At 32.6% G+C, this 24,206-nt stretch overlaps 1 protein-coding gene across 2 annotated transcripts in view; it reads right to left on the bottom strand.

Moving 5' to 3' along the window:
• Window positions 1-24,206, bottom strand: part of RUNX1 (RUNX family transcription factor 1) — a 313,280-nt gene that overhangs the window by 35,928 nt on the left and 253,146 nt on the right. For both annotated transcript variants that reach the window (XM_074300678.1, XM_074300679.1), the window contains one exon: window positions 23,789-23,980. In XM_074300678.1, the coding sequence (XP_074156779.1) occupies window positions 23,789-23,980 (192 nt within the window). The remainder of the gene's footprint in view (window positions 1-23,788; window positions 23,981-24,206) is intronic.

Here is a 24,206-nt window from a genome sequence, read left to right as displayed (position 1 = left end):
AAAGAGATTGATATAATAATCCACACATAAAAAACCAAATGGATGAAAAATAAATATTGTCCATACTGAGATAAACAGTTGTATGAGTATTCTTTTTGAGTTATTTCATCAATCCAGCATTTTGGACAAAACATGCAACTGTGTCAGGAATTGAATAGGAGGAAGAATAGTTCAGGCTGTATTGCATTTGGGAAATTGCAATGCATTCATATCTAAGTACCTCCTTCTCTCTCTCTCTCTCTCTCTCTCTCTCTCTCTCTCTCTCTCTCTCTCTCTCTCTCTCTCTCTTGCAAGAAGAGATGCATGAAGGGAACAAGTAAGTTACAATATATTATCAATGATGACTGGTGCACAGAAAATGTAAAGTCTATCACTCAAGAAATGAATGATTGGACAAGGATATGGTCAGGTCATATAGCAAGAACAAGGGATAATAGTTAACCTACATGCTTCCTAGGTACAAACAAAATGTTAAAAGACTTAGAAGTCCTCAAGTAATTGGGTAGATTCCTTATGGAGAATTTGTGGAAAGGGTATAAGCAAGAACTACTCAGGATGAGAAGGCATGAATAGGTTATGTTTTGTAGTAATGGAACAAGTACCCACATCAATGAAATAATTCCAATCCACAAAAGTAAAAGAGGATGTTAAAATATAAATGTTTACACTAAAAGAAAAGAAAAGTATGGGCAATTACAGTTTAAAGATGTTACTACCTACCTAAAGAAAACTGACTGATGGAGCTGCTATCATTGCTAACTCAGATTTAAGTTTAGCAGTTCAGATCTTACTTGTAAATTTTCTCTATTGGGGGCAATAGGAACCTGTGCCTTACAAATGAGGTATGGAAGACTATTGATGTGACTTGAGTTTAGGAAGGAAGAAAGATAGGAAGTTGTTCAGTTCTTGTTAGAAAAAAATTGAGCAGAGAACCATGTTCTTCATCATCAATTCTCTATTTATAAGCTGTATATTTCTCAAGTTGTAAAACATAGCAAAAGTCCTTGGGTAGTCCCTGGATGTTCTCACATGGATTTCTAAATGCAACACATTCATGTCTAGGATGATTATAAAATGTAGGAGAATTGTTAACAATGCCTTGACTGTGGAGTTTGATTATTCATGGGTTGCAGGTCCATGAAAAATAAAATATTGCAAGATTCTGATGAATCAGGATGATTCAGGACTATTTAGCCAGAAATGAACTATATTTCTGGGTAAAATCAATGCCTGCTGAGTTTCCAAGAAGCAAGGGCTCATTGATATCTAATATCAGTGTCCCCCAAAGTATTTGATGGAAGTCTAAGTATGAGACTTTTAGCTAGGGGTGCTAAGAGAAGATTCCTTGTTGAAAAAGCTAAGTTTTCCTCACCCTATTCTCAGAATACATTGTTATTGGGTGACATGTGGGTGCCAGAAATCACTACCAGCACTATTTGGCCAGCTTTGTTTTTCAGATATTCTGTAAAGTGTGAGCTTTCCCTTCTCTTTCATTATTTGTCTTCCACCCATATATGTTGAAAACCAGTATATTTCTCAACAAGTAAAAGATGGAGTGACACATAATTCTCCTTTACTACTAGATTCTTAATTATAAAAATGTCAGCAGAGGAAGAAAAGAGAAAAATGGAAGAAAAACTTCTCAGAACTAAAGACACTATTGTAACAAAAGATCAAGTTTTATTGCACTGATAAAAAAAAGTCTTGAGGACTCCTAGTTGCCACCTTTTTTTCCCTCTGGAGAGTATAAAAATCCTCCTATGTTCTTTGTTGTTTATTTTTGTTTAGAAATAAAAGATACTTTAGTTTTCCCTCCCCCACTCATCATTGAGAAAAGAAGATAATATCTTAAAAAAAATAATTAAAAGGAGAGAAACCTAGTGTTTCTCAAGTCTCCATTTTACTTCATTGCCCTGCCCCCACACTCTCCCTCCCATTACTGCCTTTTCTGAATGTGAAAAATATGCAGTCTGAGCTGCCTTTACTGGAGATGTGTCTAACAAGAACTTCATTGTCTCAGACAGGTGTGAGATTGGACTTGATTCAGGGCCAACAACTCCAGTATCAGAGCCAGCTCTGTGAGCTGAAAACATGCACCAACCATCCAGTAATACCACTGCAGCCAGCCAGAGACTCAACAATTTAAGGCTTAACACACACAACATAAATCAGATGAGGATGTACCAGCCAACCGTCAGCTTCTTGGGTAGGTGCCTGCAGACTGTCTGTGCAGATCAGACCCTGCCTGTTTGGGTTATTTGAAACTTTTCTTTCTTTCTTTCTTTCTTTTTTTTTTTTTTTCTTTCATTATAAAGATGAGAGACTGGGTGGAGTAGCTAGCAGAGGCACATTTTAGTTTGCCCTGTCTTGCCCCAACAACCCTCTTCTATATAAGTGCTGTTTTTGAGGGAGCTTTCAAATAAAGTTAGCAAATGGTATACACATATTAGGACTGAATTAAATGTGGGCGTGAGGGGTTGGGGAAAGTTTAGCAAGAAGAAATTGGAATTAGTAATGTGAATTTGAGCAAATTGCTTATCTTCTCTGGATTTCAGTTTTTTCATCTATAAAATGGGGGGAAAATGATAAGACTAGATAATAGCTATCTTCTAATATTCTATGACATTGTTATAATTATTTCAATTAAAAATCATGGTCACAGATGTCCCAAACCAAGGTAGTTTTGCATTGATATGTTTACTATATTTATTTAAAGAAACCCAGTTCACAACAATCCTCCTTTCCCTTTTCCTTTTTTGAATTCCCTATAATAGTTCTTTAGCAAATTATATGGTTTAGAGCCATTGGGAACTGTATGATGTATAAAATCATTGAGAAACAGTCTTAGCATGGAGGCAATTCTAGAATAATAGGAATCAAGGAAGGAAATGATATGTTACGTTTGGAACAATTAGTCTGACTCCCTAAGTCTCCATCTCTTGTAGTGAATCTTTGTAAAACTTTAATAGAGGCAGAGACAGAGAATCATGGAATATTTAAGCTGAAAGGCACCCCAGAGTACAAGCACTTCAATCTTACATGCAAAACAGAAATACCTCTTCAGTATTCTTAAGAGATAGTAATAATAATGGCAAGCAAGCAGCCCAATCTTCAACTCAATGCAGAAATTGCTCTTTAGCATTGTTAACAGATAATAATAATAGCTGCTATTTATATAATACTCTACAAAAAAAAGTAAAAGAGAACAGTGAGCAACAGAACAAAGGATTAAAGAGAACAAACATGGAAAAATCAGCCAGATTAAACCAAGTCCATGTAAAAGGAATTTTTTGAAGGTGATACAATTATAATGTTTAGGAATAAGATATCTTACTAAATAAGATATATTATTATACCTGCTATCTGTAGGAGGAAAGGATGCTAAAGGCATGGAAAAAATATCAGATTTTATTATTGCTGAAAAAAGAAATATCAAACAACAGAAATTTCCAATCTATGTTTTTATTCTTCCATCTATACAAAATCTCTATGAGCATTATTATAAATATTGTCTATTAAGCAAATACCTTTACACAACTATAGGGCATCCTGGATAAAGAAGAAAGGAGCAAACAGATTTTAACAAACAATATTCAATAATGGATTGATTGCATATTTTCTACTTTACAATTCACTGAAAGAGCATAATTATGATAGATATATTCTATATGTCTTTTAATTTATATTACTTAGTTTTTAATAGACCAAGATTATCAGTATATTGCATAAGTGATACTCAAGGATGTCCTTCACCACATAGTACCAAATCATCTTACTGGTCTCCTGGGGAACCTGTAAGCAACTCAAGAAACAACTGTTAGAACAGAACATGGAGGGAAAAAAAATAAAAACAACAGATTATATGTTGTCGCCTTATTTATTTAACTCATATGTAGAGTATATCATGAAAAATACCAGGCTGGATAAATCAAAAGTTGGAATTAAGGTTGCTGGGAGAAATATCAACAATCTCAGACATGCAGATAATACCACTCTCATGACAGAAAGTGAGGAATTAAAAAGCATCTTGTTGAAGGTGAAAGAGGAGAATGGAAAAGGTGACTTGAGGCTTAACATAAAAACAAAACAAAACAAAACAAAAACTTCCTAAAAGATAGAGGGAGAAAAAATGGGAGAAATGTAAGATTTTGTATTTTTGTGCTCAAGATCACTGCAGATAGCAATGGCAACTATGAAATTAAAAGATGCTTGCTTCTTGGAATGAAAGCTATAGTAAATTTGGAGAGCATTCTAATAAGCAGGCACACCACTTTGCTAAAAGATCCATAAAACCAAAGCTAAGGTTTTACCAGTAGCAATGTATATCTGTGAGATTTGGAATGTAAGTCACAGAATTACTTTTGAATTGTTGTGCTAAAGAAGACTTTTGAGAGTAGCCTTGGTCAACAAGAGGATCAAATCAGTCAATACTTAAAGCAACTGATCCAGATCATTCATTAGAATGTCAAATAGTCAAGCTGAAGAAGCTTAAAAACTTTATCCACAATGTCAACTCATTAGAAACAATTCTGATGTTGGGAAAGATTAAAGGGCAAAGGAAAAGAGGATAGCAGAAAATAAAATGGATGTTTAGTGTCATGAAGAAACATGAACTTGAATAGGCATCAGGAGATAGAGAAGGATAGAAATAGAAATGTGATGTGGTCCATGGAGTCATGAAGAGTTGGACATGACTGAATGACTGAGCCACAACAACTACTAAAGAGCTATAGTGAGGAACTTTGATGGAATGTCCATTTTAGTATCACCAATATAGATGATAAAATAAGATATTGCTTTTCTCCCAAAATAAATTAAAATTAAATTAACTGAAAACTACAGAAAATTGAAGAAGAACATTGTATTTATTGCTTGTTGGTTATAAAAAGCATTTTATTATTGGAAAAAATGCCTGATAGGCTCTTTTTGGCAATTTGTTTTCCATCTAAATATCAAAACCATTTGATATTTCTTGAAATATTTAACAACAGAAATAAACCTGTTCAATGGCTGTTTGAGCTTAAATATCAAGCAAGACATAAAAAAGGAAGCTGTAAGCTCACTTAAGGTGTTTGCTAATGTATTGAAAGAGATCTGGTGTGGACTCCAAGTTGAGGAGGGCTTCTCTCTAGGGGGTTATGTCTCCCAGAGACGCCTGTTTATGGATGACTTTGAATTAAAAATGAATATCTCATAGAGTGGAAAGTCATGTAGAAAGGATAATTAGGGTACAACACATAAACATTGAGGAACTTCTAAAAACATGAATAAAAGATGTCAATGACAGGAAGAAAAGATTGATTGATCCTACAAAGAAGAATGACAGAAGAACACACAGTGTTAGCTGGCCTCTAGCATATTGGGTGGAACCTCTCTGATGAATTTATGGGAAGAACAAGAATAGCATAGGTTGTCCAGATATGGATAAGTTGGAGTCTCCATCTTTGTGGAAACTTCCAAGCTGGTGAGATTCCTGATCCATTTGAGTATATTCTGTATTTCAAATTAGAGCAAAAATATGGCATATGGTAGAGAGAGAGAGCTAGCCTGGGAGTCAGGAAATCTGGAAGTCAAGCCATGCCTCTGACTCATATTAGTTGTATGACCATGTGTAAATTATTTAACCTCTCAGTCCCTTAAAAACCCTAAGAAATTGTTACAAATGAAATTTCCACCTGTATCAGGGAGAAAGTTTCTGAACTAGGAGTTCTTCACATCAATTAAATTATAGGCTCTCCTCTCTTACTTCTCCATCTCAAAAAATAGAAACCCAAACTTCACAATGCCACTTTGAGGAAGGTAGTACAAGTGTTTTTCAGCAACATATTCAAGATGACAAAACTTACATTCAGGTTAAATCACATGATTAAGTATACATAAGAAACTGGGACAAGTTTAGAAGACTGATTTCAGTGTTAATGACCTTTCTGTTATAACATGCTCTCAGTGGTCAGTCAATAAAATAGTTGGCATCTAGGTGAAATAAACTTGAATGACTACTAAAAGCTAGTAGCTACTTTCACCAATCAGAAATAAATAATAAATTTTGATTCATTTTTCCCTTTTAAGTTTGAAAAATACAGCCCATCCATTATTCCAAGTTTCACAAAAATCCTATTCCCATTTTATAGATGATGAAACTGAAAATCCCAGAGGATAAGTGATTCAGTTATTCTCATACAACAATAAATGTCAGAGGCAGGATTTGAACTCAGATCTTCTTTATTCCAAATCAAGAAATCTACATCATTATGCCATGGTTCAGATTGGCAATTAATATCATCCTCAACGTGGCTCCAGGCTACCTTTCCAGACATATTTCACATTGTTTCCATTCACAGTCTACATTGTAGGCAAAATAGTCTACTAGTTGTTCAGTGACCAGTAGGAAACGTTTATAAAACAGGGGAAATATTTCCAAGTGTCAATTGAACAAATTAGGAAGAGGTTCACAGAATCTACACAATAGGATTTTCTCTCCTTTCCCAGCCACAATTTTAAACTATAGCACACTGAAGTATTTTTAGAGGGTGATATAAAATTAAACAATGTATTTTCCCAGCAATGACTTCTACAGCTTGGCAAGATACAATAAATATCTCCATGCCTCTGTAGAATTTAGTCTGTTATGTACCAAAGCCAAACTTGAATATAACACAGAGGATTTCAAACACTTGCATATTGATCTGCTCGTCTACCATCTACTGCATCTGAAGACAGAGTTCTTGTGCATCACCAAGTGATAAATTTGAAAATGACAGAAATGACAGTACCTCTCCTCATAAGCCTATAAAATGGCCCTGCTGCAATTTTGCTTCTTTTCCCCAACTTTACAATACTTATATGTATTTGTGGTGGCAGGCTGTTAGGAAATATAGTAGATAGAGCACCAGACCTGATAAGACTAATCTTATTGACTTCAAATCCAGCCTCATATACTTGCTTTGTGACTCTGGGCACATCACCTAACCTAATTTGCCTCAGTTCCTGATCTGTAAAAAGAGGTGGAGCAGGAAATGGCAAACCAATTCAGTATCTTTGCCAAAAAACTCACCAATGAAGTCACAGAGTCAAACATGACTAAAATGAATGAACAACACAAAAATAATGTGGAAGCCCAAATATATGTACCTATATACCTTTCAAGTTCTAAACCTCAAAACCAAATAAAGTGGAGAGTTTCAAAGGTAGTCATGTCTTAAAACTCAGATAATTATAATTCTTCCAAAGTGAGGTAACTCCCAGCATTTCCCAAAACCAATGATAATTAACAGGCCTTCAGAATCTAAATCAATTAGTCAATGAGTAGAAATGCCAAGTTGAACACTGAGCTTATTCTGACTTTTATAGATATTTGAATGACTTTTTTATTATATAATTTGCCATTTGATACCCACAGAGGTATTCTAATGGACCAAAAGAAAACACAATATTACAGTAATCCAATGGGACTGAATAAACCAATCACATAGATTTTCTCCCATATCTACTTTTCTGAGAAATGCAATCACCAACCAGATTATCTAACCCCTCCTTAGCTCTTCTCTTTGCCTGTCAAAGCACAGTAGTATAACACATCTAGGAAAAAACAAAGCTACAGTGATGGATCAAAAGTTCTTGTTCTATAGTGAATCGGGTTGATTAAATAATCCTTTGAAAAAATTAACATATTCCAGATTGTATTACTCTGAATACAGTCTGGGATCAATGAGATAAATATGTCTGGGAATTAGAAGCCCTATATATATTTTGTATATATAAAACTATTCTTTATACATATATGTATGTATACATACATACATACATACATATATACATATATATGCATATATAATGATTTACTCACATCATTATAGAATTTGACTAGCATTGTATATGGAAAGAATATTAGACCTGAAGTTAGAAGATCTATTTTTGTGAATAAATTACTTAAGCTCTCTGAGTTTCAGTTTCTTAATCTTTAAAATGAGGTAATTGGACTACATGTTCTCTAAATTCTAAAATTCTGTGATGCCATAATTGTTCTCTTATGATACTTTTTTATTATAGCTTTTTATTTACAAGATATATACATGGGTAATTTTTCAGCATTAATTGCAAAACCTTTTGTTCCAACTTTTCCCCTCCTTCCCCCCACTCCCTCCCTTTTTAAAAAGGAAGTGTGGAGCCAAAAAATCCTTAGGTCTAAGGATAAATAGGGTATCTCAACCTGACCAAAGACTGAATCCCATTCATTCTAAGAGAGTTGGGCTCCTGAATTATAAGTTTAATTCCAACTTGTCAAAAGCCTACATCTTATACTAAACTTGAATTTAGAATCATAAGATATGAGAATTGGAAGGAACCTTAGAGATCATTTAGTCCAAAGACCTCATTTTATACTTGATGAAATACAAACCCAAAAGGCTGAAAAGATTAATATTGGATTGAATGGAATTGCCTAAGGTTAAATAGGTAGAAAGTTTCAAATCCAAGAAATTGAAGCTAAGTCTTCTGATTGCAAAGTCATGTATCTTTCTATAAAACAACAATGGTATTTGTTGGTTTGTTTTAGTTCAGATTGATGTCATTGAAATGAGTATATTTGAAGGTAAAACTCTTCTTCTTTAAAAAAGAGGGGGGAAAGATTAATTTTGAAGTACTTAAGAAGTTTTATATATAATTAACTAATTAATATTACCATTCACACATCTTGCCAGAACTGAATTGTGAATTTGCAGCTTATCCTCTTGTGGCCTCCCTTCCATGATGACTTCCAAGGGTCCTCCTACTAGAAGAGATCCCAACGAGAGGGGAGAAAAAATTTCAATTCAGTAGCCATTTCAAAAGGGCTAGGTATTCAGTTATTTTTCAGTAATGTCTAATTCTTTGTGACACCATTTGGAGTTTTCTTGGCAAGGGTTTTGGAATTGTTTAACATTTCCTTTACCAGATAATTTCAAAGGTAAGGAGACTGAGACAAATAAGGGTAGGTATTAAAAATTTAGAAAGGGGAAAGTGAAGTCTTTATTGGGTAAGATATCTACAGGGTCAGATATCAATAGATAAAATACAAGATAATTCTAACAACTAAGGGGCCCAAAGAAGGCTTTCTTAAGGAGTCAGTACATAAGTCTTGAAAATAGGTAGGGATAATTAAAAGCAGAGGTGAGGAGGGAAGGCACTCTAGGATAGTCAGTGCTAAGATACAGAGGGTCTGCATGTCTAGAAAATAGAGTGATTGGGGAACAGGATCAGGAGAACATGGTACACAGTAACAATGAGATTATGTGATGATGAACTGTGATGAACTTGGCTCTTTTCAACAATGAAGCAATTCAAGGCAGTTCCAATAAACTTTTGATGGAGAGAGCCATCTGCATCCAGAGAGAGAACTATAATGAATAACTGTGGATCAAAGCACATTTTTCACCTTTTTTGTTGTTGTTGTTTTTGCAGTTTGCTTGTTTGCTTGCTTGTTTATTTCTCATTTTTTTTGTCTTTTGGTCTGATTTTTCTTGTGCAGTATGATGAATATGGAAATGTATTTAAAAGAATTGCACATGTTTAACATTGAATTGCTTTGCTGTCTTGGACAGGGGGAGAGGAAAGAGGGAGAAAAATTTGGAACACAAGCTTTTGTAAAGATGAATGTTGAAAACTATCTTTGCAGGTATTTGGAAAAAAATTAAAATATCTTTAAAAAAGAAAATAGAGTACTTTGAAGCAGAAAACAGTTACAGGTAGTACTGGAGAGGAGGCTAGCAGAAGTCAGGAAAACCTTGACACTAATACTGTGAAACTGGATAAATCTCTTAAAGATTGTCTGTCTCAGTTTCCTTATCTGTACAATGAAGATAATAATGGAAACCATCCCCCAGGCTTCTTTGAGGATAAAATGAATTAATATTTGTAAAGCATTCTGCAAACCTTAAATCATTATAAATACTTGCTATGGAATGGAATTATAACTCCACTAGACTGAGAATTGGTTTCAGGACTACTTTCATCATTAGCTAATTATGTGACATTGGGAAAACAGACATTTGCTATCTGGGTTTCCAAGTTTGTGGTTAAAGCTTTGGGGTTTCTGGGTTTCTAGATGGGATTTCTGACTGAAACAGAAAATGTATGAAAGGTATTTATTCTAGACATTGTGGTGTTGTGGTAACCCACTGGATTGGGAGTCAGGAAATCTAGATTGTAATCCTGATTCTATTAATGATTGTATAATTTTAGGCAATGACAAACTCTGGGGAGGCCTCATTTTTTTCACTATAAAATGAAGGGAGTTAAGTCAGATAATTTAAGTCTAACATATTATTTGGTCTTATAAAGTTAACAATGATAATTTAAACACACTCAAAAAACCCCCTTGAAAATATGTATTTGGTGGTTTGGGAAAAATTCTTGAAACTAGTATAAGCTAAATGAAAAACTTAGAATGCCAAAAAAATGTTTAGGCAAAAGTCTTTCTTTTTTAAATTTTTCTGAGCTACTATCCATGAATGTTATTTTAACCATGAATATTATTATAGTCATGTCTTTTTTCTAAACATGTTTGGTCATTTAATTTTAAGCATGAAAGTGTTCCATCTTATTTCTATGGGAAGAACATTTAGATTAGGTTAAACTAGTTTTTAAAAATCTAAATTAAAAATCAATGTTAATCTAGAGAAAAAAAAGAAGTACTGCTGGTGAAATTCCTTCTTACATTATCCTAAAACAAGATTAACTTCTTTAAAATTTCTTTTCAATAGTATTTTATTTTTCCAAATAAATGTAAAGATAGTTTTCAACATTCACTTTTGTAAAACTTTGTGTTAGCATGGAAATTTTATTTATTTATTTAGTATTTTAGTTTACTGTGACTGGTAATTGGATCTAGTTTCAGAACGTGAAGTGTTCTGCCAGAAAGAGATTATAAGAAAAATTCTATGCAAAGAAACCAGATTTGTCATTAAAAGGGATTTTATTTACAGAAGTTTTGCAATCAGCACTTTTAATCTTCATAATAAGTGGTGCTTCAAATGCTAATGAATGCTACAAAAATCTAGTATAAGATTTTGAAAAACCTGAATTTTAAAAAAAGACATTAAGACATGAATATTGGAAATATGAGTAAGCAAATACATCTGCCTCTTCTGAGCAGACATTCCCTCCCCAATTTTTTTTTTAAATGAGAAGAATAAGAGGAAAAAGGGAAATCATGAAAAGGAGAGCCAAAAAAAAGATACTACTTTTCTCCCTGTACTTCAAGTCACAAATATTGAACAACAACAAAAAACATCCTAAAAAAGACAATTGAGTTAATATAATCAACACTGCTGAAATATAACAATGGGGAAAATAATGAAAATGGGTAAAAAACTTAATTTGACTAACAATAGGTTATCTAATGAGAATCTTTCTAATTAAAGTTTTTCCAGATTAGTAGAAAAATTCAATGCCTCATCTTTTCTAAAAAAAATTCTTAACAAGTCTTTTTACCTCTAAATATTTTCTATCTTTGTAGAATTTTTAAGTTTTATACATGGAAAAATATACAAACTGAATCATCACTCTTGCTATATGTGTCAATGATGACTCTAATAAAACTATCTTTAGGAAGTGTCATTTGTTGTTTAAAAAACAAAACAAAACAAAACAAAACAACAAAAAAAAAAAACACCCAATGGAAAAGTTCCCTGTTCTAGGAAAGACTTGGATTTTTCCTCTCTTTTAGTCTTTTATAATCATTATCTTGATACAGTATTTTAGATTTCAAAAGAACCTGAAAAATCATACACTTACTTAGTCACTTTGTGTTATCAAGAGGAAACCAATATGCTGAAAGGCTAAATTACTTGCTCCAAGTCATACCATGGCAAAAACTGGATTAGAATTCAGTCCCCTTTTTACTTTACCAGACAACCTTAATCCCTTTATTTGGTTTTTTCATAGTTTGAGTTTAACAGAAGTGCTAATAGAAGTAGTGATAAATGGCTCTAAAGTGTGAGGAACCAATGAAATGAACTAGAATAAAAGAAATGAAACATTCAGTTTTAAAGATATTCTGTACTACTTTGCTCTGATATAATTCAGAGAAGATCTTTAGGTAAAGTCAGTATGGGGGGAAAAAGTGACATTGGATGTTAGCAAGAGATGAACTCAAAATAACTTTGACAAGAAAAAACAAATAGAATGATTTGGGAAAATGAGACAATGATTTCACATTTATTTAGATAGCAAGGGCAACAATTTTAAAGGGCAATTTTCTTTTAAAATAATTCTATTTTCAATGACTGAGAAATTTTCTCCAAGTTTCCTAATACTCTGAAAGTTGATTCAGAGAATCCATACCTTTCTTTGTTTAGAGGCTATTCTTCAATTAGGTATTTGCTGAGCTATAAGACTAGATACATTACCTTCCAATCCTTAGCTCAACCCTCTACAATAAATATAAACATAGTGGTTCTGCTTTATGTAATAGGGACAAGATAATTAATTTTTTGTTTATAGATGTTCTGAGTGTAGTGTTATAAACAATTATTTATTTTCTGAATACTCTCCCATTTGTTACAAATTTCAAAGAACACTGGATATGATTAGCTCCTGTCAAGAATCAGAATTAGTATTTCATTGTTAAGATCAACTCATATAATTATTTATTCTTCTCCCTGACACACTCCTTTTCCCCCCTTTAAGAGGATGTCCATGAGGCAGTAACCACATGCCACCGAAATCATGGCCTGATCATCTGGCACAGTATCTATGAAAACATTCCATCTGTAAATCCATTCCTACTAAAATTTACTAGTATATAATTAGTAAGGTGTTGACAGAATGCCAGATTGGAGGCTCATTTAAATAAACTAATTTATTAAATACATAGCTTTGAGGTACTTGTAAAGACATTATAGTCATTTGATGATCACTTATAAAGTTAGTGAAAGGGTAGTGATAATTCTATACCATATAGTTTAGATGTAGACAGTATCTACCCTACTAAGCATGGTTAAGTGATTCAAATTAGCCAAAACATATTTGATTATAAGCAAAATATGAAATCAAGGAAAACAATTTTTAGGAAATTAAATAGAGAATCAAGGAAGCAAAATTTAATTTAAATTTAAATTTAAAATTTAAATTTAATTAAGATTATTTACTGTAATAAAAACTATGATATAAAGATAGAGCTTTGTATTCCCTTCTTAGTGTTTATAGAGTTCTCATTCGTTAAGTCTTATAAAAATCTTCTTAAATATGTAATTTGCACTTGAGAAAACTAAAGTACATATGAGTGAGTTCTAAACATCTGTAATTAAAATGCTTCTACTTCTATTAATTGGTAAATTTTTAGATTGATTGTAAGGTGTGAATGATATTGAACATTTAAAATCCAGTTCTATCACATACATTTTTATTCATATAATATTTTCTTTTGACTTTCTTTTTTTGGTTCATGGGAATTAAATATGAACTCCTTTGAAGTCAGAAGTATGATGGTAAATTTGGAACTTCCTTAATTGTTGCACCTGGACAAAGTATTTTTTAAAAACAAAATTATTCCTTTTCAATGTTTTTGGCTTTTCTCTAAATTCATTTCAAATGTCTTAAATATTCTTCTTTTCTTGGTAATTAATGGCCATTTACATTATTACCAATGACAGTTCTGGATTTTGCTGGAATTTCTTCTTCCCAGAAAATAAAATAATTCACTATTGCTACTTTTATACTTTCAATAACAATAACAACAAAATCAGGACATATACAGATTGATGTCAGGTATAAGTTTACATTGAAGAATCTCAGAGATTGTTACTCAGAGTTTTCTTTAGACAAAAACTTAGATGTTTCTTATTACTGAAAAGAGATTAAAAGAGAATTTTCTGATTTTCCAGTTAGATAAGTATGAAAGGCAGAATATGGTTGCTGTTGCAGATGATATTTTGCATACTTTCATCTAAAAATAACTTGAAGGAACTGATTCTTACAAATAGAGGCATTCTTCTCATTTTGAAACTAGATGACAAAAGGAAGTTGTAGCTAAATGGAAGAATGACTTATAGGTCCTTCTTAGAGATACAAATAAATGAATTGGTTTTATTGTGCATCCAAGAAAGAGTGGAGCATATTTCATGAGACACTTGTACATCTTCTATTATGTGATTATGTTTTTAAAAAATCCATTCATTCTCTCCATTTAAATTAACATGTTCCAAAATATTTTGCAGAGAATAATAAAATGGAGAAGTAATAAAAAGAACTATATAAGGCCCTTCAAAATCAAACAGTATTAACTGTGTGATCACATTCATGAGCCCATGAGCAGAGTGAAAATTATGTTTGGAAATATGATTCAGGACTAATAAATAAAAGAAGTCAAAGATCTAGAGATTAAACAAGAGGCCTCATGTCCATATTTAGTGAACTAAATCTTCAATAACAAAGGTAGAAGTACTAGAAATGGCAAGCAAATAAAAATGAATTAACCATATATTAATGAGGAAATAAAATCAGCTGGCTATATATAGATAGACTATTAACTTTTTAGAGCAAAGATTAGCATTGATACCAAATATGAAGAAATAAAAAAGGAAATATGACATGCAATTAAAATAACATCAAACTGACCTATTTAAATACGATATTAATATCAAAAAGAAGAAATATATAAAAGAATAAGCAACAAAAATTATTATCATTTCCCAAGGAAGTTTAATCCATAGGCAATTTGCCACAATGAAGAGTTTAGAATTTTCCTTGACCATAATAAAACATTTAATCTGCTTTCCTAGTAGAGGTATAAGATCTCTGAGAGATATGACAGTTTAAAATATAAATTTGTAAAATGTATAATTGTAAAAAAAGCAAATAATGATAGAAACCATCTCCATAGTTCTTGTAAGTATAAAATGTAATATTAATGTAATAAGGCACATCCCAAACTTTAAATGCTATCATTTTAATAATATTTGGTAAATAAAAAATCCCACTGCTAAGCATATACCTTAAAGAAATAAAAATTAGAAAGACAGGATTCAAATACCCAAAATTTTATCACTTTTTATAGTAGTGGAGAAATACAGATTAGATATATTTGGAGGTTTGTTAAACAAGTCATGGAAATAAATATAATACACTATTCTTATGCTAAAAGAAATGATAAATATGAGAAATACAGAGAAGCAATGCAAGACATGTACTGATAAAAAGTAAAGCAGGCAGAATTAGGGAAACAATATACACAATGGATATACACTGTAAATGGGAAGAAGAACAATAGCAAAATCAAAATTGAAAGTTATTCCTCTAAATACAAACTAAGCTTGGTCATAAAGAAGAGATATGAGAATGTATCTTCCTCTCTTTTTCACAGAAGAAGGAACTATGGATATAGAACATTACATATGATGTTAGAGTTAGATTTGTGGTTTGGTTTTGCTAAGCTTTTAAAATTTTCTTCTCCTTTTTCCCCTACTATGTTATAAAGGATGACTTTCTGGGACTTGAAAAGAAAGTGATACACATATTCTGACACACATAGATATATGCATATATTTGTATATGTATGTGTATAAGTACACATATATGTATTGGTCAACAGCTCTTCTTCTTATACATAATTGTGAAAGATCTCTCATTCCATCATCTTCTAGAACATTTTATATAGGTCTTGTACTAATTTGGAGAATATTGTGGCACACTGTGTAAAAGTTTCCCAGTATTTTTTTTTTGCCAAATAGTGAGTCCATACTCTAGTAGTTTGTGTCCCTAGGATTATTGAACTCCATGACACAGCACTTCAATGCTTCTGAAATATATGTACCAAATCTGCCCATTGACAAATATTTCTATTTTTTAACCAGTGCCAAATTATGCTGACTATTGCTTTGTAGAGTAGTTTAAAGTCTTATGTTGCTGGGATTCCTTCTTTCATTCTTCCCCTTCCCATTATTTCCCTTAAAATTATTGTTTTTTTGTTCTTCTAAATATATATGTAATAATTTGATCTAGTTCTCTTAGATAATTTTTGTTTATTTGATTTGTGTGACACTGAGAGTGTCAGTTAAGTGTTGTTTTCACCAATATTAATGCGATCAACCCACGAACAATTAATTCCTTTCCATTTATTTAAATTTTTATTCTCTGCAAAAATTGTTTAATAATATATTCAAATAATTCTGGTAGGTCTTGGTAAAGAAGTATTTTATAAACTTTGTGGAAATATTAAATGAAAATTTTTTTTCTTCTGGATTCTATTGGCAAAAGGTAGAAAGGCCCCACATTTTGGGGCTTTCTGTTGATTTTTAAAATTCATTCTTCATTTGTTGTAAATAGTTCCTTTGAATTTTTTGATATTGACAATTTGTTTTCCCCCTTTACTTCAGATTAGCAAACAACTTGTTTATTTTATTTAAAATATAGCTTTAAACTATAAATTTAAATTATAAATTAAACTATAAATTTTTAAACTATAAATTAAGTAATTTTGTTTGGCTTTTTGTAATGTCAGAAGCATGTTCAATTCATTGATCTATTTGTTTTTCTCTTCTTTGTTGATAAAAGTTTATGAATAACAATTTTCACATTGGAGAAATTTTTCTTATATTGTTTCATCCCTCAAATTTTGGCATGTTGTTTCATGTAATTTTCTTTTTTAAATTATATATTTCAATGAAGGTATTCATCAACCCACACATTACTTGAGATTAAAATCACTGAGCTCCACTGAGCTCTTCTTATTGAGTAGAACAGTAGATGTTCAGCACATGTTTGTTGATTGAGTAATCAATTGAACTGGTCTGATCACCAAGAGTATTTACAGAAGAAAAGTCAGAAGGACATTTTGAGTTTCTTAGTATCAATACTGACGAAGCAGACAAAAAGAATTTTTAGGGAATGTGGTACAGTAGAAAAGTACTAGTATTTGATTTGAATTCTACCCACAGTAATATTACCGTGGGCAAATCACTTAACTTTTTAAAAAGTCAGTTTTTTTTATCTTGAGTATAAAAATAACAATACCTTTCCTAACTTCTTTATTGGTTTATTCTGAATATCAAAGGAGATAATACAAAAATGCTTTGTAAACTTATAGAACTGGGCATGATATGAGCTATAGCTATAGATGTAGATCCTAAGAGAGAAATCAATGACAATTTAATCTTAATAATCATTCAAAAATTATTTGTAAGTATGGATGCAACATTTCTGCTTCAATCAATATTATGTAAAATCAATTTAAAAATATGGTTATTTATTTACTCATAAATCTCTAATGATTTCAAGAGTATTTCAAATATGAAAACATTTATTTAAATACCACTGAGATTTACCACAACCCACAAAATCACCAAGTTGTCTTCTTAATTCACCTCATTGTGACAATTTTTCTCACCATGTTCCTAAAACAGCAAAACTCATATTTCCTCTTACCTTCCCTGCTATAGAAGGAAGAAGTTAGTTCTCTGAATTTCTAATTCTATTTCCTTGTTTTCATGATTTGAGGTCAAAGTATTAATATTATATAGATTCATTCAAAGGAATATCCCTTAAATTGAGGGGGAGATAGTTGTATAAATGTCATCTGTGTAGAAATTTGTATTGCTAAAGTCTTACAAAAACAGAGATAACAACCAAGTTATGGGAATGTACAACGTATTGACCTATATAAACTTATATCCAAAAAACAAATGTCTTTCTATTCAGTTTGATGATCTGGTAAAACAGGAAGTTAAGTTGGCTCTTTTATAGTAAACCTCAACAAATAAACAGTGGTTTAATGCCATGGCAACCTGTCCTCTTTTATATTTGTAAGCTGTTTGTATAATTTGAGATGTTTATTTTCAGGTGTTAGGGGCCACGTATAATTCAGAATAAATAAACAATGAAATAACTACAATTCAGACTCACCAAGTTAAAGAAGAAGGCCTAATGTTTTGAATTAGTTCTCTGGGACTACAGTATTTTCCCACTTTTATGTAAAAAGTATTTCTCAATGCAATAAAGTATTGTCCTGCTTTAAAACTGAAATTAAGTCAGTAAATATTTGTTAGGTGTAAATTTAATATGTGCAAGGCATTTATTAAGCACTGGAGATACAACAAAAGGAAAAACTCTCTGCTTTCACACTGATTACAAATTGGATGTGGTAATGAAAGGTGAAAAAAAAGGATAAGAAGATAAGGAATTCAACATTGAATGTATTGATTTCAAAATATTTATGGGACATCCAAATTTAGATGTTCAATTTTAGATGTCTGTTTTTAGAGATGTGAGTAAAGAAATTAGAAGACTGAATAAATTGATCCAATAATCATCAGCATAGAGATTACACCAAAATCCATAGGAGCTGATGAGAACATTTATTGTTAGAGGGTGTGATTTAAAGATGAAGATCTGGCAACGGAAACTGACAAAAAGTGGTCAGACAAGTAAAAGAACCAGGATCCTGTAATGCCACAGAAACCTTGAAAGAAGAGGACACCAAGAAGAAAAGGGTAATTCATATTGTCAAAGGCTGCAGAAGTCAAGCAGGATGAGAAGTGAGAAAAGGCCTCTAAATTTGGGAATTAAAAGATGGCTGGTAACTTTGAAAAGAGGAGATTGGAAGCCAGATAGCATAATTAAGAGAAGAGAAAAGGAAGTAGAGGCATAAATCAAAAATAGAATTTTAAAGGAGTTTAGTCATAAAAAGGAGTCGAGATGAGACCATATAACCAGGGAGGATGGGCAGGTCACCTGAGGACTTTTTGAGGATACTTAAGACATGAACATGGTTGTAGATAACAGGACAGAAGTTGATAGACTTAAAGAGATTGAATATAAGTAAGAGAGTGAAGATGAAAGAAGAAGCTATTCAGATTATTCATTTGGAGAAAATAAATCTTACTTTATAGCAATAATGTCTGCAATGCCTCAATGGGGATATGAGGACATTTCCTTAAAATGAATGCTTCTTTTCAAATAAAAACCTTGAATGGTGAATTTTATGTCTAAAATAGCTTCTTAAATATAATGCTGAAACTCTAAAATTAAATCTACAAATATTCTATTTTAATGCTGAGAAAAATATTAAACTTTTGTTAAGAATTTATTTTAATTCTTGTTAAGTTTCTAAATACAGAAAAGGCTTAATAGGCTGCTAAAATCTGACTTGAATAAAATGTTAGCTAGGAAGAGGGGAAAAGGTCAAGTTTTTAAAATGAAATATTCAAGATATTAATATTCAGTCAGTTGATAAAATTTTGTACAGGGCCTACCTATGTGTTGGGAGCTATGTAAAGAGCTAGGAATTTGAAAGGAAGGAAGGAAGGAAAGAAGGAAGGAAGGAAGGAAAGAAGGAAGGAAGGAAGGGAGGGAAGTAGGGAGGAAAAGAGGAAGAAAGAAAGGAAGAGAGGGAGGGAGGGAAGGAAGCAAGCAAGGAATGGAAAGAGGGAGAGAGAGATGGAGGGAAGAAGGAAGAAAGGGAAAGAGAGAGGGAGGAAGTCAAGAAGGAAGGAAGACAGGAAATAAGTAAGGGAAAGAGGGAGGGAGGGAGGGAGGAAGGAAGGAAGAAAGCAAACAAGGAAGGAAGGAAGCAAGGAAGGAAGGAAGGGAAGTAGGGAGGAAAAGAGGAAGGAAGAAAGGAAGAAAGGAAGAGAGGGAGGGAGGCAAGAAGGAAGGAAGAAAGGGAAAGAGGGAGGAAGAAAGGAAGGCAAGAAGGAAAGAAAGAAGGAAGGGAGGGAGGGAAGGAGGGAGAGAGGAAGGGAGGCAAGAAGGAAGGAAGACAGGAAATAAGTAAGGGAAAGAGGGAGGGAGGGAGGAAGGAAGGAAAAGAGGGAGGGAGAGAGGAAAGAAGGAAGGAAGAAAAGAAGGAAGGAAGGGAGGGAGGGAGAAAAGAGGAAGGAAGGAAGGAAAGAAGAAAGAAAGGAATAGATAGAGGAAGGGAAGGAGGGAGGGAGGAAGGAAGAAAGGAATGGAAAGAGGAAGGGAAGGAGAAAGAAAGGAAAGAAGGAAGAAAAAGAGGGAGGGAAGGAGGAAGGGAGGAAAGAAGGAAAGAAGGAAAGAAGAAAGGAAGAAAGGGAGGGAGGAAAGGAAGGAAGAAATGGAAACAGGGAGGGAGGGAGAAAGGAAGGAAGGACAAGAGAGAGGGAGGGAAGAAGGAAGGGAGGAAAAGAGGGAGGGAGGAAACGGAGGGAGGGAAGGAAGAAAAGAAAATATTGTACTTAAGGAGTTTTTAATATAATGGGGGAAAATGCAAACAAGGGACTGAAAAGGGGAGTAGGGAAATGGGAGGAAGGACATAATGATGAAGTGCATCATGTAGCTAAATGGGAAATGAATGGATGGTTGGTTAAGTGCCTTCTTTAAATGGAGATTCTTCGAGGAAATCTCCATTTTTATCATTTCCAGTAATAAGAAACTGATTCAAATTTCTCAATAAATAAATCATCAACAGATATAGGCTTTTTTTTTTCTCCAGAGGAAGTCCAAACTATCAACAACCACATAAATAATATGTTCTAAATCACTAATAATTAAGTAAATACAAGTAAAAACTAAAATTTGTGATTCCACTTTGTACTTATCAAACTGGCAAAAGCGACAAAAGGTGGAGGAGCTATGAAAAAATAGGTATGCTACCACATTATTGCTTGAGCTGTGAATTGGTATAGCCATTCTAGAAAGCAATTTAGAACTCTGTCCCCAAATTACCAACTCTTAAACTGAATTACCATTATGAGCAGCCTATAACACAAAGAAATCAAAGGAAGAAGAAAGGAATCTAACATATACTTTTTATGTTTATAAACAAACCATGGAATGTGAATGTAATGGAATATTATTGCTCCATTAATAATGATGAAATGGACAATATTTCAAGAAACTAGGAAGAATTCTATGAACTGATGATGCAGAGCAAAGTTATGAAGGTTCAGGGATACAGTGAGGTTCAAGTAAGATAAGTATACCATTTTATTCATTAATAGTGAAAAAAATTTTATATGAAAACAACAGCCAGCATTCCTACATTTCCTGAACCATAAATTCACAGGGGAAGCAATATATCCATGTCACATTGTGAAAAGAAAGAATAATGGAAATACATTAAACAATTTTTTAAAAAGTGGTTTCCAGGTTCCTGGACTACCACAAAACAAACTTCTTATTGCTTAGAAATTATAGAAGTTTTTTTTTCTTCTTTCTTTTCTTCCCCAAAGAAACAAGACAAAAGTGATGGTGTTGAACCTTATACTTTGCTAAGCATATATTGTTTCAAAGTAGCTGAAGAAGGCAAGTCCCTACTAATACCTCTACCCACGCAGCTACTGAAAGTTTTGAGAAGACAAAATACTACATTCAATTTATTTTAACAAAGTATATCTGGAAATGAGATTCATTATTCACCAAATTAGTTGAGATTAAGAATAATAAACAGTAGCTGGAATTCAATTTGTATTTATGGTTATCTTTTTCATTGCTTTAAAAAGTATACATTGTATTTTGGGTTCTATTATTTGTAGAAAAAATTCTTCTAATTATGTTAGTGGTGTATTACTAAGCTATAAATTAAACTTTAAAAATCATTTTCTTTTAAGTCAGAAAAGGACTTCTAGAGAAAATTATTTTCTAAAACCTCATTTTATCTAATAATAAACAGAATTTGGGAAAGAAATGTGACCTAATCTATTTTATTCCTGTGCAAAGAAGTAACTAATCACTAATTACATAGTATTTTTGTTAATTCACATCTTCTCCCTCTTTTTTTTCTTCCCCTGTAGTGATTATCAAATAAACTTTGGTACCAGGGAGAAGACTTGGATTCACACAAGTCTGCATCCTAATGCATTCTATAATTTAATTTATTTAATGATAAAAAGGCTGAAAATAGTGGTGAAACTGTATTGATGGAAGAGGTGATGCCTTACACCTTACTTCTGTATGCCCAATGGCCCTAATTTTCAGGGTTATTGGGATACTTATTATCCTATTGATTTAATAATCACCCATTTGAACTCAGCTTATAATAAGTAGAATAACAGAATTGCCACTGGTTGTTTGAGTTAAGAAATTAATCAGATTGGGTTTTGTCTGAATAATAAATAGTTGGGTGATCAGTCACTATGAAGAAAATTGGAATTATTCTGAACTGGCATTTGCCATTGAGCCATGTAGATATGATATCAGATTAAATCAACAATGTGATTCATACAATTAAAGATTTTTGTTAAGACTCAGAAGAGCTGGAACTATACAAAGATGCAATTTAACAGCTGTCACCAGTACTAAGCTCTCCTAAGTTTTCTTTGGGACGGGCTTCTTAGGGAAATGAATTCCATACTAATACAAAAATCTCTTTAAGGTTGTAATTCATGTACAAAACAAACAAAAAAGAACTATGTCTATACATTATTAAGGCCTGCGGAAGAGAGCTGTACCAGCTGCAATTGTTCATTTAAGTAAGTCCCACTACTTTCTACCTTCAAATCAAAGTATATTATCCACAAGGGAGTTCTGAAGAATTCATAGTTTAAAAATATTGAGGATAGACATCAAGATATAAGACTGATGGATTTGGAGTTCAAATATTTCCTCAGATACTTATTGTGTGACTTTTCTCTTCTCCCCATTTTCCCCATTTGTAACTTAAGGATAATAATAGTACATATTTTATAGGATTATTGTGAAGATCAAATGAAATAAAATATAAGTAAAGTATTTTGCAAACCTTAAAGTGCTAGATAAATTTTAATTGCCATTTTTGCAATTATTATCATTGGTTCCTGGAAAACTTGGCTTCAGGCAAAAGAGGGAAATTAACAGTTATTATGCATGGAGATAGTTGAAGGATACTGTGGGATTTTACAACCTTAAATGTGATGGGTTTGACTTTTATCATTAATGATTATATTACAAAATTATGTTAATCATTGTAATGTTATTTGAGGTATACCTGAAAGTTTAGTAAATGACCTCAAATATATCTAACATAAACATCAGATATTCCCTAACTGCAAGCTTCTTCCAGCAAATTCAAGATCCTACTCATCTGGCCATGCATCTATATGCTGAAAATACTACTTATCCTTTTACCTGAGTCTATTTAAGGTGGCATGATCACTTCAAAAGAATAGTGACTTTGTGAACCTTGTGACCTTGAGGCAGCTAAAAAGTAAATCATCTTAGATGCTAACACTTACACAATAATGATTTGTCCACCTGACTTATTTGTTAGCAGAATTAAGCACATTGTCTATAGTGATTCTAGAAAAAATAGTGCTTTCTACCCTATCTGCCACAGAGCATTGTTATTAATTTTTAAAAATAATGACCAATCTTTTTACTAATACCTTCTACATTCATATAAAAAATTTCTGCATTCTTTAGTGTTTTCAGTATAGAAATACATAAAAAAGTTCGCCTCTAGAAGTTCCCAAGTATTGAGACAATCATATTTGAAAACTGTATAATCTGAAAATTCCGATTGTGGATTATTCCCACCTTCATCTTTTTTTGCTCTAGTGTAACGTTCTAAGCTTCATAAGTTCTATCAAAAAGTTAAAAAAAAAGGATGACTAAAGCTAATTTCTTTCAATCAAGGTATATATTTATTTATTGCTTTAACCCTCCAAATTTTACCCCTTTCCTGGTGGCCCCAGGTATCATCAAAGTCATGCAAACTAATGAGCATCTTGAAAGGTTTAAATAAGTCTTCTAAAGAATAAACAAAAATTTTTATCCAATGGGTTTTACCTGAATGAATATGAGTTTGTAGATAATAGCAATAATGAGAAGGGGAAAAAAAGAGGAAAAAGTTTTGTGTTTTCCTCTAGGTACTTACCTTGAATCTGACTCTGAGGCTGAGGGTTAAAAGCTGTTGTGTGGTTCAAGGAAGCTCGTGGGTTAGATGTGGGGGCTGGGTGGTGTGGACTGATTCTCATTGCAGTACGGCGTAGTTGTTCCAGTTCACTCAGTCTTTCTGAGAAGGACAAGCTCCCGGGCTTTGTCTGTTCATCTATTTTCTGACGATGTCCTGTTTTGGGAGGAAGAGAGGGGAAGGCAAAGGAAAGAGGGAAGGGGAGGAAAAAGAAAAAAATCCTATTAACATATATACTTGTGGATTCTTTTTTATTCCATGTTTTCTCCCCTCTCCCCCTTTCTCTCGCACTCCTTATATTGACTCACTGGTATGCAGCAAAGTTGGTTAGTTCCCAGTGGAAATTCAGTGAAAGAAAGGGATATTAAGCCAGTTCACACAT

The sequence above is a fragment of the Sminthopsis crassicaudata genome, chromosome 3 (genome assembly GCF_048593235.1).
Source record: "Sminthopsis crassicaudata isolate SCR6 chromosome 3, ASM4859323v1, whole genome shotgun sequence".
Classification (NCBI taxonomy): Eukaryota; Metazoa; Chordata; class Mammalia; order Dasyuromorphia; family Dasyuridae; genus Sminthopsis; species Sminthopsis crassicaudata.
This window is presented reverse-complemented; position numbering and strand designations above follow the sequence as displayed.